Here is a 15,667-nt window from a genome sequence, read left to right as displayed (position 1 = left end):
TTTTGAAAATAACTAGGGTTTTATTATTTACTATGTACGGGATTGATCGCAAAAGAAAAATCAAATAGAAAATACAGTTCCGGATTAACGAGGAAAAGAAACTCACAGTATAGTACTTTATTAGCTTTTGTTAAAAAAATTTTGATTTTGTGTTCTCCATTTTTTATTTATTTATGTTAAAACCTTATCCATTTCCTTTTTATATGAGTAAATTTTTTTATAAGTAGTTAAACAATGAAATATTTACAGAAAGAAAAACGATTAAAAGCTGGATAAGTTTGTTAATAACAAAAGAAAAAAAAAGTTTGTTAATAACAAATTATACTCTCTCCGTTTCATAAAGAGTGTCGTTTTAAGGTTTTATTTTTGTTTCACAAAGAATGTCGTTTTAGGTTTTCAATGCAAAATTTAATGATTTTTTTATGTTTTATGACTATTAGTATTCTGCAGATTGTTTTATTATTGGGCAGATTATGTTTAGGTATATAGTTAATGATGTTTTTATTTAGAAAAAACAAAAAATTTAATGTTTTTTTAATCTGTGTGCAAAACTCTAAAATGACACTCTTTGTGAAAGAGACGGAGTATTAACCATATAATATACAAGCTTTTAATTATCATAGTACATTCATTTATACATAGTTCCAGGGCCTTAATAAAGATTGAGAACTTTGCTTCCGACAGATGTCCTTCTACAGGGACCCACAAAATCCCAGATTCATTTACACCGTCCGATCAAACATCCAACGATCATCATAATCATACACAACTCCAAAACCATACGCACGACCGTAGAAAAATATTCACCTTCTCACGGCGACAATCTGCTACACTCAGCTTTACTAAAACCAACTCTCCTATTGGCTACATCAAACTCAACCCAAAGATTCTGCTGATGAACGTTCCCGATTATATTACTAGCTGCACCAAGCATACTTGACCGTCCGATTCCAACACAGTGAATCCCACCTCCAACGTTAACCAAAAGCCTTTGTTTCTCAACGAGAATCTCAACACCTCTCCCAAACTCAAACACAAGATCTCCTATCAACCGTCCGATCACCATCTGATGGTTACCATCGAAACACATGTCAGCTGTTGAACCGTACACGTAACCTTTCTTTAATCTTGATCCCACAAGCCTCACTATTTCTTCTTTGACTTTATCATACGCCACGTCGACTAAGTGAGTAAATTCAGAACCTGAATCAACCATGGTTTGACCCGACCCGCCTGCATCGGGTCTAAAAACAGAACTGGGTATGTTGAGTCTCTTTTGTCCGATTCTGATACCAAGCAAAGGTACTGTGTAAGCTAGAGGGTCAAGATTCGGCATGCGTTGACTTTGAGGAAAAGTCAAAAGAGAAACGTATTTGAAACCACGAGAATTCGGGTTCTCTCCGAGGTAAAAAGAACCGGTTGAGGCTAAACCGGGACGGTTTGACCGGGTTGGGATACAATAAGAGAATTTAGATATCTTTGCTTGTGAGATAAATGAAAGACGACCAAGATTCATTCCCAAAATACCCTTCACGTCTGTTGACTCTTTAGCGCAACCGAGAATCAATGGAGGGGTAGTTTGGGAGTTTGAGAAAGTGAATTTCTCTTTGACGAGATTGCCCTCAGCGAAGGTTCCATCAGCGTAGAAGTATGAGTAGTGACAGAGACGGTTTGAGTCACAAGAAGTGGGGAGGGTAAAATCGGGAATTCGTGGTTTACAAAGAGGATGAGAGCAAGGTAAGTCGGAGAACGATGAAGATAAAGAAGGATCAAACGACGTCGTTGGAGGAGGAAGTGGTTTCTTGATTTTCTTGGGATGACACTGGATCCATGAGAGTTGGCTTCCGGTATCAAGAACTAGCTCTTGTGACTGAGATGGTGTTCCTATGGGAAGAGAGAGGATTAGAGCCATTGAGTATTTGAAGTTTGATCGGAAAGTGTACGGAGAAGACGACGGAGATGGGTTCCGGCGAGAGAGGAGGGAGGTTTTGAAGGAGGAGGAGTTTGTGGTTGGAGTGAGACGAAGAGATGTGAGAGGAAAATGGAGAGAAAGAGACGACGACCATGATAAAGAAACTGAGTTGCAGAAGAAGAAGAAGAAGATATAGAGAAGTTTTAAGAAGAGAGGTTTTGAAATGTGAGACATTTTTTTTGTGAGAGTGAGAGTGAGTGAGGAGAGAGGTAGATTATGGGAGAGTGAATTATATATAGACATCACACGCGTACGAATATTAAAAAAAAAAAAAGAGAAGATAAAAAAGATTAGAGAAATTGAGGGAGATTGTGCAACTAATTTAAAGTGGTTAGCTTCGTATGATTTGTTTTATCGTCAGTATAATATATGGTTTTAAGATAGTATTTGTGTCGGTTGGTAAATGCATGGATAAGGCTAGGAAATATAACTAAGTTTTTGCTTCTATTTTTTTTATATAATTTTGGTTTGGATTTGGACTAATTATTGGGTGATTAGATAGCAATTAAGAGGGTTCAGCTCAGCGACCTAGGTCTTTTAAATTAGCTTTCAACGACCTATTTTTCAGAATAAAGGATTAGCTAAATTTCAAATTTCTGATAAGTATTAAACTAAAATCTTCCTTGTATACTAGCAAGTCTAGATTACTAAATGTTAATGGTTTGGTACTCAAAATTTGTATCTGCTCGATTGGATTTGTTTATAGTATTTAGGAAAAATGGTGCGGTTGAAATCGTTTTAGAGACTAATAGATTGGTTTTCTGATAATCAAAAACCAAAAACTATGTTAGAATCTACAAACAATCAATACAACTTTTATACAAAACACCTTTCATTTAACATTTGAAAAATGATAAATGGTTTGAATATTAAAAAGAAAGTAGATTAAATTCAAATACTAAATGAACAATTTTCTTTTTTTTTTTTTTTTTTTTTTTTTTGATAAACCCTATCGGCTATCCGGTCGGTCCCGGTAGGAACGCACCGAGGTGCTACATAGTAGACTGGTCCACCGTGTTAACAATTTTCTTTTAAGTATGAAAAAATAAATTAGTTAACATATATAACTATAAAACTTTGTGGTTAATCTTTTTAATTGTTTATCCACCTTGCATTGGATATCAAAATTGTTTCTCATCTTTGTATTCCTACTTCGTATTATATATAAGTAAAAAATCAAGCGAAAAAGACAAATCTTTTTAATGGTTTATAACATTCATTTAGATTTCAAAACCTTGTCTTGAAACTCCTGTTTGATTGGTAAACAAACGAACAATCCATAGTTAGCAATCATATCCAATAATTAATCTAGAACTGATGTACTTATAAGTTATGTTGAGTGGTTTGTGTTGCTTCTTTTTCACGTTCATTTCGATAAACAAAAAATAATATTCGTCGTAGATGAACAAAAGAATGGCCCATGAAGCAGTTGACACGTAGTCAAAGGTGTTAAAGAGAAGACGACAGAGATACTGAGAGTGATATAAAGCGAAATTCTGGAACGCGTTTTCTCTTTGATTTCAGACAAAATGGTCTTCGTTTTTTAGACTTTGGTTTGGTGAAATTTATATTTTAGATTTGGTAATTGATTTTTGTTCATACTGTTCAAGAGTCAATATTACATGTGTAGATTCGACAACTTTCACGTAATGGCTAAGAAGAGCATTGTTTTTATGGAAAGTCGTACTAGCTACCTCCTTAAACCATTAATAGAATAAATTTCTCTAGTTGTAGAATACAAACCAATTAAGAAAGTCGATAAAAATGACAAAATTATTCATATTTTGTGAATATGAAAATAAAAAGCACCATTAAAATATCAAACGAAGAGATATGTTTGGTTAGGTGGAGTGGAGCACCATTATATTCTTTTTTAAAAGTATATAATTTAACTTCATTTTTTAAAATTTCTTTTGTATAGTTATTTTTTTCCTTTTCTTATATATACTATTCAAAATGTTTAAAACCACCAAATTATAATTAATCATTACATTTGTTAGTTGTTTAAAGAGTGACTTTATCTAGAAATGATCTATTAAACAATTTTAATCCCATTTTTTATGTTAAAAAGTCCTTATTGTTATAAACTGTGTAATATTATTAACACATAAGAGAGTATATATATGAGTTTACACGGAAACACATAGAAGGAGATAAAATCTAATGGGCTTTGGGCCGGTTATGGAGTCCATCCATATGATTTATAACACTCTCCCTTGGATGACATAACCATGACATAACCGTGTAGATTTCAGAGATCTTCGTAATGTGTTTGGGAATGCTGCCTCAATAAAACCTTATCAGAAAAACCCAGTGGGACAAAACCGTGGTGAAAGAAAAAGAGTATAGCACACATTACTTCCCCTGATTTGTACATCACTGAAGCTCCTTAAGTCTTCGCATCCCAATCTGATGTATGAGTTTCTTAAGTGTTGATGTTGGCAAAGACTTGGTGAATAGATCGGCTGAGTTGTTACTGGACCGGACCTGTTGAACTTGTACTTCACCGGCTTTCTGTAACTCGTGTGTGAAGAAGAACTTTGACAAAATGTGCTTCGTCCGGTCTCTCTTAATATAGCCATCTTTGAGTTGAGCAATACAGGCTGCGTTGTCTTCAAATATGATGGTCTTTGATGTAGTAGTAGCTGCGCCTTAAGGAAGGCTGCCTACGTACCCGTGGAAGGGATCAAGCCACACGTAGTTCCTATTCATTGACCATGCCATAATCTGATCTTATGAATAATCTGCATCAGCAAATCAAACTAAACCAAAGCAAACTGGACCTTCTTTGGTTAGATCAGTATAGAATATACCCAAGTAAACAACGTAGGAAGAATAAACTTTAAAATTTAACCAAACCTTCCTTTAAACCTTTCCAGTGCCTTTGAGTTGATCATGAACTAAATTTAGACAGGAGACTCACGGTAAAACAAATGTTTGGTCTAGTGTGTCTAGCCAAATTCATTAGAACTCCTATGGCACTGAGGTATGGCATTTCCGGACTGAATGGATCACTATCCAATCTGAGGCTTCTCACCACCATTGGGCCTTGTCAATGGGCGGGCCTGGTCCTTATTAAATCTCCTTGAGTACTCTTTCAGTGTATGCCATTTGATGCACAAGGATTCCATTATTCACGTACTCAGGTTGTAATCCCAAACAGAACTTAATTATTGCCTAGGTCTTTCATTTCAGATTCTTTCTTTAGATATACTCAACTGTTTGGTTGATTACCCAGATGTTTAAATCATTCATATACGCTGCTATGATTACAAATCCTTTGTTTGCAAACCTCTTTATGAAAATACATGGACTGATGGGATCATTTATAACCTTCCATACGCCCACTTAGTCTAAGTCCATGAAAGGATTTGTCCAGCCTTATGCAGTGCTATTCTCGAGAATCTTTATTATCTTTGAGCTCAATACCCTCTGGTAATCTCATATATTATCCAGTGGACTTATATAAATATGCAGGCAATACATCCATTAGCCGCAAATCAAGTCTTTCTCTTTCATATAACCAGACTTAGCAAAAATTTAAATGTCTTAGCATCCACCACAGGGTTGTATATCTCCTCTATTTCTGGTCTTTGTGTGAATCCTTGTGCGACAAGCCATGTCTGATATATCACGCTTTCACTATGTTTATTTCACACAATCACAAAAACTCATTTGTCCCACTGGCTTTACATTGAATGGTGTCCTTCGTATTGGACCAAACACATTCCTCTTCTTAATGATTCTTAGCTCAACGTTTTATGGTCTTGTACCATTTTAATCAATCAGGTCTTTGAGTGCACTCTAGTATAGACGTGGGCTCCTGATCCTCATTCATTTCAGTTGTTACCTTGTACGCAAATATTTTATCATTGATGTCGACATCTTTTCGGTTCCATTGTATTCTAGACATGATATAGTTTATAGAGATCTCTTTACACTTTCAGGACCTTGAGGTTTGACGTCCTAAACCTCATTGATTGGTACCTTAGGGTTATGTCTATTAGCCGGCCATGTCTATGGTTTCTTGAACCTTCTCGGTTTCCCTTGCACCTTTCTTTGATTTCTGAGGGTTCTTGTCTTTGGAACCTTTTGGGTCTACCACGTTTCTTACGTGTTGTAGCCTCTGTAGCAACTTGATTGTGTTCCTTGTGAACATCAATACGTACTGGTGCATTACAAGCTGGTATGTATGATTTTGTTACTCTCTTTGGGTCATTATAGGAATCTTGGCAACTGTTTTAGCTAGCTTTTGCAGATATATAGTCTTTTGGATCTCTGATGGAGTCCGAGGATCTTGCCATGTGAAGGATGTTTGATTCCATGTAAGTTCTTTGACCAGCTTGTTAGTCTCTCCACCCAGTGTTGAGAAAATGGATTCATTGAGATGACAATCCTTGTATCTGGCCTTTGGCTCGAGATACTTAATGATGGTGGGAGAATCATTTTTAACGTATATTCCCATCCTCTTTTGAGGTCCCATCATTTGCTCTCTGTGGTGGTGCTATGGGTAAATAGGTGACACACCCAAATGTCTTTAGATGGGACATATCTAGCTCCTGACCTGTGAGTAGTTGGGATGGTGAATATCTATGCTCACTAGAATGACCTGATGCGTATAAGCTCTTGTTGCATGTAATATTGCGTGTCCCCAAGCAGCTACTGTGAGTTCAAGTATGGACATGTGCCACGGGGTATACTACTCTCTCCCTCATGGACATATTGTAGCCATAAAACGCTTGAGACATAATTTACCAGCATTATCTAGACATATAGTCTTAAGTATGTGGGCTCACAGACTTATGGTCTGGGCCAGCAATCTAGCAAACACCAAGTTTCTAGTTGCTTTGACTAGTGATGGCCTTAGTATGAGTTTTCCTTGTGTACATGCTACACACGTGAGGTCCTTAAGGGGTGTGCCCTTCTGATTTTAATATCAGCTCTACGCATCATGTTAGAACCAGGCTGGCCAAGCCGGTCACGCCATTAGTGAATTTCTCAGTAAACCCTTTTGTTTACTGTATTCGCCTTTATCATATTGACCTTGGCATAGTAAAGGTCTATGATGCAGGTATAGTCTCTAAGACCTTCTCATGGTCTTGGGTGCCCTTAGTAATATATGGGAATCCTTTGTTCTCTTCACCCTTAGTTTCAATGTGGAAACCATTCAAACACATTTCTTTGAAACTCAACAAGCCCTTTGAGCTGGGTAAATATGAAGCATCTGAGGATGCGTGCCCTTGGGAATATGGGCCTGTCATGGGCCTGCCCTTAGCCTTCACTAAATTTAGCTATACCCGCAATTTGGCTAATGAACCATGTCTTTAGATATTTCGTTTATTGAATTCTCATAACTCATAAATCAATCAATTCAAAGTCATAGAACATAGAAAACATTAAGACAAAACAAAACAAGTCAAGAAAACAAATCAAGAACACTTAGATGCCGAAAACAATTAAGCCTCTTTTAGGCAATCCGAAGTCTCATAGTCATCTATCTCATGGTCGAAATCTTCTTCACCATCGTGATGAACTAAATGAGCTTCTAGATTCTTTTCAAACTCTCTTGATAGAGATCAACGAGATGCTTAGGTGTCCTGCACGTCTTAGTCCAATGGTTTCCCCATTCCTCATCAGTGGCAAACAAGTCTATTTGAGTGTTGTGGTTTGGGTATAACGCGGCCTCTACCTCGATTACGACCAAAGTTGGGTCGGCGGCCTTAACCATATGAATGGTTTCCTTGATCATATAAATTATAATTGCCACTTCTACCACGTCCATTCCATTTACCATGACTGTGGCCATGATACTTATCTCTTTGGACGTGGTTAGACTCTTTAGTCTCTTTAGGCTCTTCAGCCCAATGGGCTTCTGATAATGGGGTAGGATCAGGAGGTCTCATTTCACTATTTATAACTCATTGTTTTGCTCAGCAAGTAGCAAAACAAGAGTTTAGACTTGCATATGTGGTAAAAACCTTTTTCACGATATTGTTGCTGAGGCAATATATTGTTTGTGTGAAAGGTCGAGAATGCTTTCTCTAGCAAGTCATTCTCAGTAACTTCCTCACTACGGAATCTCAGTATTGACATTATTTTAAATAGTGCTGAGTTATACTCATTCATGGATTTAAATTCCTGGAATCTGAGATTCTTTCGATCGAATCGGGCTTTTGGGTAATAGCACCGTTCTTTGGTGGTTATATTGATTTTTTTTTTTTTTTTTTAACTCTGTCCTGAGGTCCAGAGGATTCTTAATAGTGAGGTACTGATTTTGAGACTCTCATTGAGGTGATGGCGTATGTTAGTAATCGCCTTATATCTTTCTCTTCTGGTGACATTGTTTCCTTCCACATTAGATTCACCAAGCCCTTTTTCCTTTAGGACAATCTCAGTGTCCAAAGTCCATTGTAAATAATTGTCACCAGAGGTATTGAGTGTCGTGTATTCATAATAGTTGATTTCTGACATCTACAATATATAGAGTTAAATGAGAACTCATGTAATCGGTTAGACCAAGTCATGCGGTATTTAAGACCGAGCCATGCTTGTTTTCAGCAAGTGTTTTCTAAACAATCATGTTATATATATATATATATATATATATATGGATGAAATCAACCCTAAAAGATTGATCTAGTATGCAACAAAAAAACAACCAAACAATCGGATCATACTAGATTAGGATATTTGGATTTCGCGGTTAAGTTTTAGGGTTTTAGCATCCGCGATTTATAGTACTAGGGTTTTTGCTAGGGTTTCGGTTTTATGTATGGAACTTTCTATTTATGAAAACTTTCCTTATATGGAACTTTCCATTTATGGAAACTTTCTATTTCTCATCTAGAAAGAAATCCTAAACAAACATATACTTTAGGGTTTTGGAATATTTCCTTATGAAGTGGTAACTTTCCATTTTGGGAAACTTGCTATTTTAGAGAACCTTTTATTTTGGGAAATTTGCTATTTTACGAAACTTTCTATTTCTGGAAATTTTCCTTATATGGAACTTTCTATATATGGGAAATTTGATCTTAAACCGTGACTTAGGGTTTATTAAACCGGTTTAACCTAGGATTTAGGGTTTTGGTTTACTTTCGGTTTAACCTAGGGTTTAGACCAAACATAAGTTTGGTTAGGTTTAGAATTAAACTTCAACTTGCAGTTTGGCTTTCGCGATATAGGATCGCGATTAGGGTTTCTATCAATCAATCCCTAAACCTCAATTCGATTCCATGATTTAAAGAGCATTCAATCTCTCGAATTTTGGATTTAGGGGATATCATCGCGATTTAGGATTTAATCTTTAACAATAAACAAAATCAATTTTAAAATCTTAGATAATCATAAGATCAAAATCGCGATTAGGGTTATAGATATTTAGGGATTTATGTTTACCTTTTAACCACTGATTGAATTCTGAATTGATTGGACCGGGAGCTAAAGACCTCGGTAACTCACGCTGCTGCAACGAACCGCAAACAGTACCACAATGAACAGTACCGCAATGAAGAGTGTCGACGATGAACAGTACCGATGATGAACAGTACCGCGATTGGATCTAATGATGTGCGGTTTTTAGGGTTTTAGCGATTTTTAGGGTTAGAGCTTTTTAAAGGTGGTTTTATTTCTCTAGAGCAAACTCGTGCTGATAACGTGTTATAAACTGTGTAATCTTATTAACACATAAGAGAGTATATATATAAGTTTACACGGAAACACATAGAAGGAGATAAAATCTAATGACCCTTGGGCCGATTATGAAGTCCATCTATATGTTTTATAACACCTATGATCTTCACCGAATTGTTCAGATTAGTTAGCGAAATTACATTTTCATCTCTACAAAATTCTTGGATAAAAGAGTTCGAATCTATTTTTCGTAAATAATAGAAAAAAAACATCGGTTACAAAAAAACTTAATTGAACCAAAATAAATTAGAATCACAATATCGTATTTGTAATCGGACGTTGTTAGTTAGCTATTCAAATGATAAAAATTATAAAGTTATAAATTCCAGTGCAATAAAAAAAACTAATTAATCCTATTGATTTTAACTCGAAAACATTATCTAGAGACCCATCTTATATATCAAAACAGAAGTTCAAATGCTCACGTTCGCTCTCTATGGACTAATGTTTTTGCCCAACCATAATGAAATTGCACTTGGACCCTATAAATCTAAAGACCCATGAACCAATACTACCTCTTTGGCTAATAAGAAGGAAAAAAATAACCGATTAAATTATTCAATCATTTAGATAGATGAGAATATATGACGCGTTGATGCAATAAGCGTTTGTTGATGCAATTATATGGCTCAAACTATTTTTTTATTCGAAAGATTTGGATACTTTTGAATATATTTTTCTTTTTCTTACTTACATCAATGCCATAGATGATTTTTTTATTTCTTTTTGTTTTCTGGCTTAAGAATTAACTATTAATAATGTTTTAATTTCAAAAGCGATGATAAAACTAAAATTTAGTGTTACTTTATTTTTCAGTTATTTTAAAACTAAATTAAGCACAAAAACAGATATATTATTGATATTTATCTTTAAGTATGATACAAAGATATCCTAAAAGTGCATGACAAAAAGAAACATGTGGTGTTTTGCCTTATTTGCAAAGTCAGTGGTCTCAAAATTCCATAATTATATATCAGAGTTAAAACTAACTTTGTAAATTTAAAAATTAAATAAAAACTTATTTCAATCGTCTCAGTATTCATCTAACCTCATTTATAAAATCATGTTATTGAAGCTATAAAATTTCTATGAATGTAATGATAGAAAATAAATATATTACAAACATCATCTACTTCCATTCATAAGTTCAAGAGCTTGTATATATGATATTTGTATTATTTAGAAATATATACTTTTTAGAATCAATTAGGCTGGTTAAGCACATTTTGTAATCCTATTACAACCTCTTCATTTTTAATGCAATTCAAATTCTTTTTTAAAAAAAAAGAAGTATATACTTTGTATACGCATGCCGATATTATATTTGAGAACATCATTTTCCGCCGGATGACATAAATTGGTGTACAAAAAAGAGATTCATTTGCAAGTGACGTTGACAACATAACATAAAGTACTCATCAACTTATTTTGGACGACCCCCCATTTCTAATTTTTTTTCGGGAAAAAAATAATGTCTCCTATGTAAAATATATAAGGCATGAACTCATTAGCTATTTGTTGTTTTGAAGAGTACACTGTACACAATACACTCACCAACTTAAACTTACGAAAAAAATGGATGGAAAAGAAACAAGGCTTGACAATTATGCATGTTGAAAACATCTTGTGTTAAGGAATAATTTCAAGTTTTTGATTAGTCTGTAGTTATAGCGTTTACGTTAAACGGACCCAAAAGTTTTTTTTTACAAAATACTCATGACATTATTATTTCAGATAATCAGTTAGGTATTGGAGTTTTGATGCGTAGAAAAACTAGAGATCATATACATATAAATGCATGAAACGTCATCAATATCGTATGAACTTTGTTTTGAAAATTATGGTCTCTATGCATATCAATAAATGCATGTAACGTCATCAAAATGAAACTGTGATGTTACAATAAGTGATATGTAATAAAAGGTAATAATACTCAGTATCGAGTGAGTGAGGAAAAGATACAGTATGATGATCTTTTGAAGTATTAGACAAATATTTCAAAATTTCTAATTTAACAAACTGACCAAAGGTAAAACTATGGACCGTGACTAGTTGTGACGGCCTTAAGACGAAAACGGTCAATGCCATTCCACATGATAGAGTTCAAATACGATCAATTCAACATGTCATGTAACGTAAATCATGTTAGATTTTCCAAATGTACATTTAGATTGTATATAGATGTATCTCAGTCAGTTACAAGAAATATATATATTGTGGTGGTCTTTTGGGAAAAAGTCCACTCTAAAGCATTCCGGTGTGTTTCTACCGGAACTAACCGGATCGGGCGATAGGGTTTCTCAAAAAAAAAAATTCCGCAAAAAAGAAAACTCTGAGAAAAAAAGAAATACATTCCCGACAGGGACTTGTGCATTGGATCGTGATCTTTTGACACATTCACGTTTTTAATTTGTATACTTTAGATCTTTAAAATTGGAGTGTCATTGTTTTATCCAACACAAAGCCGTGCAATTATTTAATTTTTGTAACCTGGTTTTAAACAAATATCTTCATGGCAGTTATACGTTGGGTCTTAACTCTATTTATGATTGTCATATTTGGAATTTTGTTAGTGGTCATACTCAATAACAAATGTTAAATTGTAACATCTGTTACGTGGCTTGCATGATTGATGAACAACACAAAAAAATACTTCTAGATATTTGTTTTTGGCTAAATGGAAAACAAAGAAACATAATCCAATCTAAAAACAAAAAACATAATGCATTTTCAAACAGTAATAACATTTTACTCCCTATAATTTAATATATTCGACATTGTTACTCATTGATAAAACCAAAATTTTGCTAATCATCATATGAGAAAATAATAAATTTTGTAAGCAATGTGTTCTTCAGGCCTCTGTGTGATTGATATTCAGTTCCATGGGCTCTTTGTCTTTTAGCCGTAGAAATCAAGCTCTGCCTTCTTCAGTACGCATGAAACTCTTTCAAAGAACTCTGTTTCACTTTCCTTTACTTCCTCAAGAGTCTTAGCCTCGTGTTCATCCGCCTATTACAACATAAATCATACCTCAAAATGTAACAAACCCGGATCAAAGCGATAAACTTCATGTAATGGTTTCAAAAGCTATTATCATTAAGCAAAACCAGACCTCTTTAAACTTCAAAAGAATCAAGTTCGAGACTGTTGCTGGCTTCTTTGCATCCCATCTGATTAATCATAACTTCACATTATATTTTTTGTCGAATTTCCATTGAGCTTATTACGATCTGCGGAGTAAAAGGTGTGAATTAACATACCTTATGAGCATCAACTCATTCATGGCTCGCCACATCCCTCTGCCAACATCTTTTGCAGTCTCATCTCTAGCACTTCGTCCGTGCCACAACTCTTTCACTATGTACATCACTTCCTCAACATCCACCTACAAAAAACAAAAGGAGATTAAATTTTAATCATTATCAGGAAATGGACCAAAGTTTAGAGGAATTCTCAAGAACCTGCTTATAACTTCGCAAGCAGTTTCAAGTGTCACATAAGAAAATCAGTTACCGTTTCTCTTTCTATTAGTATTTTTTCAATATAGCGACAAAGTGCACAATATAATATCAGTGAGACCAATATTTATACCTCGACTTCTGCAGATGTGCCATAAACTGTCTCCTCATGCTCAATAAGGCGTTGATGAAGCAATCGGTAATGATCCAAATCTAGATTCACTATAGGCTCCATCTGAACTTGCACACCTGCAAGTTGTGTTATAACATAGGAGGCCATGATTTGTCCAAAAATAGCCGGGATGGTTCCGAGAACAGGAATTATCCGAACACGAAAGCCAGGAACAACCTGTAATCACACACAAGCTAATATGATCAATGACTAATGTAAAGATTGGAAGTAAATGTTCAGTGTTTCAAGAACTAAAATTAGTTACTTGATAATCTGAAGGATTCTCGTCTTCCCCATTTGGCCCCTTAAAAGGAAGCAGCTTTGCTTTTGGTTTTTCTAGGGAAAACACAACAGGAATGCCTCCTTCAATGCCGTGTTCTCTCCTCAATCTGTGTCTTACCTGACAAATCAAGAACGATATAGGAGATTAAAAGTGAGTGTACTGAGACTCGACGATCATCAATTATTGGTATGATGAATGCCTTAAGATAGTGGTTTATTAGAGGAAAGAGTTAGAAGGGTTACAGATCGAGATAATGGGTCAATTGTTGACTCTCTTATATCAGCCACTCTGATTCTTGTTGGGTCAGCTCTAGCACCCGCACCAGTTGCACTCAGAACTTTCAAACCCCTCTTAACGCATGCAGCCAAAAGTCCCACCTAACATTATATTTGAAATGAGGCAATTATATCAGCGTGTATCACATGTCTTAAACCAGAGGTAGTTCTCAAACATCAGAAATGATATAATCTAAATCACTATTGTAAATAGACAGATCAACTCAAGTCTGTGAAGAAAGGGTACCTTTGTATCGATGTTGTCAATGCAGTCCAGAACAAAATCTGGGTTGCCCGAAAGAATTTCTTCTTCAGATGATGAATCATACAGCATCACCTTGGCTTCTATACGGCATTCAGGAAAGATTGAAGAGAAATGCTTCTTGAGACATATAGCTTTCGGAATACCAACATCTGCTCGTGTTGCAACAGCGTGTCGATTTAATGATGATAGTGACACCTTCTCATGTATTTAAGAATAAGTTCATGAATATATGTAAAGCGGACAAAAGTTCTTCTCTTTAATGCTTAGAAGAACATAAGTGGATCAAATTTTGTATTGCAAATATCTCTAAAACAGACCTTAAATCTATATAATGAAGTAAAAACTGAAGGCAAATATAACCAATGATACCTGATCAAAGTCAACAAGGAGAAGCTTGGCAACACCTGACCTCAAGAGCATAGATGAAGCATGACTCCCTACACCTCCAAGTCCAATAACCACAACATATGATCCAGTTACTTTACGCTGCGACTCAAGACCGAAAAACTGGATATTCCTAAAGAGATATAAATCAGCAGCATAAACCATTTAGTATCAACATAGCACCAAGCAATGTGCTTTAACCTCAATACAAAAAGGTCCCTACCTAGTTAAATGTTCAGAAACAATTTCATCTTTCAAAAGATCCTGACCAACTGCTACAGTAACTGGTCTTGTTTCAGATTCAATACCATTTCCTGCAGTTAACAGTGATTTCATCAAAACTTAGTAATACAAAAAAAATAACAGAATTTTTATGAACAAACAAAAAAAAACTTGCCATTGCAAAATCACAAGTACCTAAGAAATTAGTTTCTGGGTTTTCTTTAAGCTGCTTCAGTGAAGTCCTGCAATGGATAAAAACTCGAATCAGCTTTCAGTTATCTCGAAGCTACTTAAGAAATTGAGAGTCTAGAGATGGTAAAAAAATAGGGTTTTTGCCTGGAGAGAAGTTTAAGGAGAGCGACGGTGGAGACGGATCCGATTAGAGCTCCGGCTCCGACGAGACTCAGATACTTTAATTTCTCCTCCATTACCGTTTAATTACACTTTCCGAGCAAAAAGACACGAATCGAATTTTAAGGTTTTATGAATGGGTTTAGGGTTTATTTTATTAAACATCAGTGTTTAATTACTTATCATTTATTTTTTAAACCTCATATTTTTGTGTTTCTTGATTTTAAGACCCTAATTTCTAAATAGAGAAATATTTTACTTTCTTCAAAAGCAGTTGTTTGTTTTCAAAGCATTGCGGTAGTTTTCTTCTTTCACGACTTTCTTATAAGTTGATCGCTTAACGCCTACAATAACTTTTAGGTTTGGACGTTCGGATATTCGGGTCGATTTCGTTGCGTTTGGTTTCTTTCGATTTTAGTATTAAATCTGTATATGTATCGAAAAAAATCGATTCAGTTCTGCTTCTTTCAATTTTAGTTTTAAATCTATATAGGTGTCGAAAAATCCATTTGGTTCTTGTTCATATCCGGTTCTTTTTGTTCTTGAGTTTTGTATCCATTCGAGTTTTTTTTTTTTGTTTTTTTTTGTAT

At 35.0% G+C, this 15,667-nt stretch overlaps 2 protein-coding genes across 2 annotated transcripts; both read right to left on the bottom strand.

Annotated features, from left to right (window-relative positions):
* Positions 1-571: 571 nt before the first annotated feature.
* LOC9304599 (aspartic proteinase PCS1) lies at positions 572-2,347 on the bottom strand. Its single transcript, XM_002868481.2, has one exon. The coding sequence runs from the start codon at positions 2,213-2,215 to the stop codon at positions 812-814; it is 1,404 nt and encodes a 467-aa protein (XP_002868527.2). The 5' UTR covers positions 2,216-2,347; the 3' UTR covers positions 572-811.
* Positions 2,348-12,371: 10,024 nt separating this feature from the next.
* LOC9304598 (tRNA threonylcarbamoyladenosine dehydratase) lies at positions 12,372-15,211 on the bottom strand. The gene is made up of 11 exons (XM_002868480.2): positions 15,063-15,211; positions 14,922-14,968; positions 14,728-14,818; positions 14,490-14,637; positions 14,103-14,315; positions 13,823-13,957; positions 13,563-13,697; positions 13,259-13,474; positions 12,928-13,052; positions 12,780-12,837; positions 12,372-12,676 (listed from the first exon to the last, which is right to left on the bottom strand). Exons 1-11 carry the CDS (start codon positions 15,152-15,154, stop codon positions 12,566-12,568), a joined length of 1,371 nt encoding a protein of 456 aa, XP_002868526.1. The 5' UTR covers positions 15,155-15,211; the 3' UTR covers positions 12,372-12,565.
* Positions 15,212-15,667: the final 456 nt, after the last annotated feature.

This window comes from Arabidopsis lyrata, assembly GCF_000004255.2.
Source record: "Arabidopsis lyrata subsp. lyrata unplaced genomic scaffold ARALYscaffold_7, whole genome shotgun sequence".
NCBI lineage: Eukaryota > Viridiplantae > Streptophyta > Magnoliopsida > Brassicales > Brassicaceae > Arabidopsis > Arabidopsis lyrata.
This window is presented reverse-complemented; position numbering and strand designations above follow the sequence as displayed.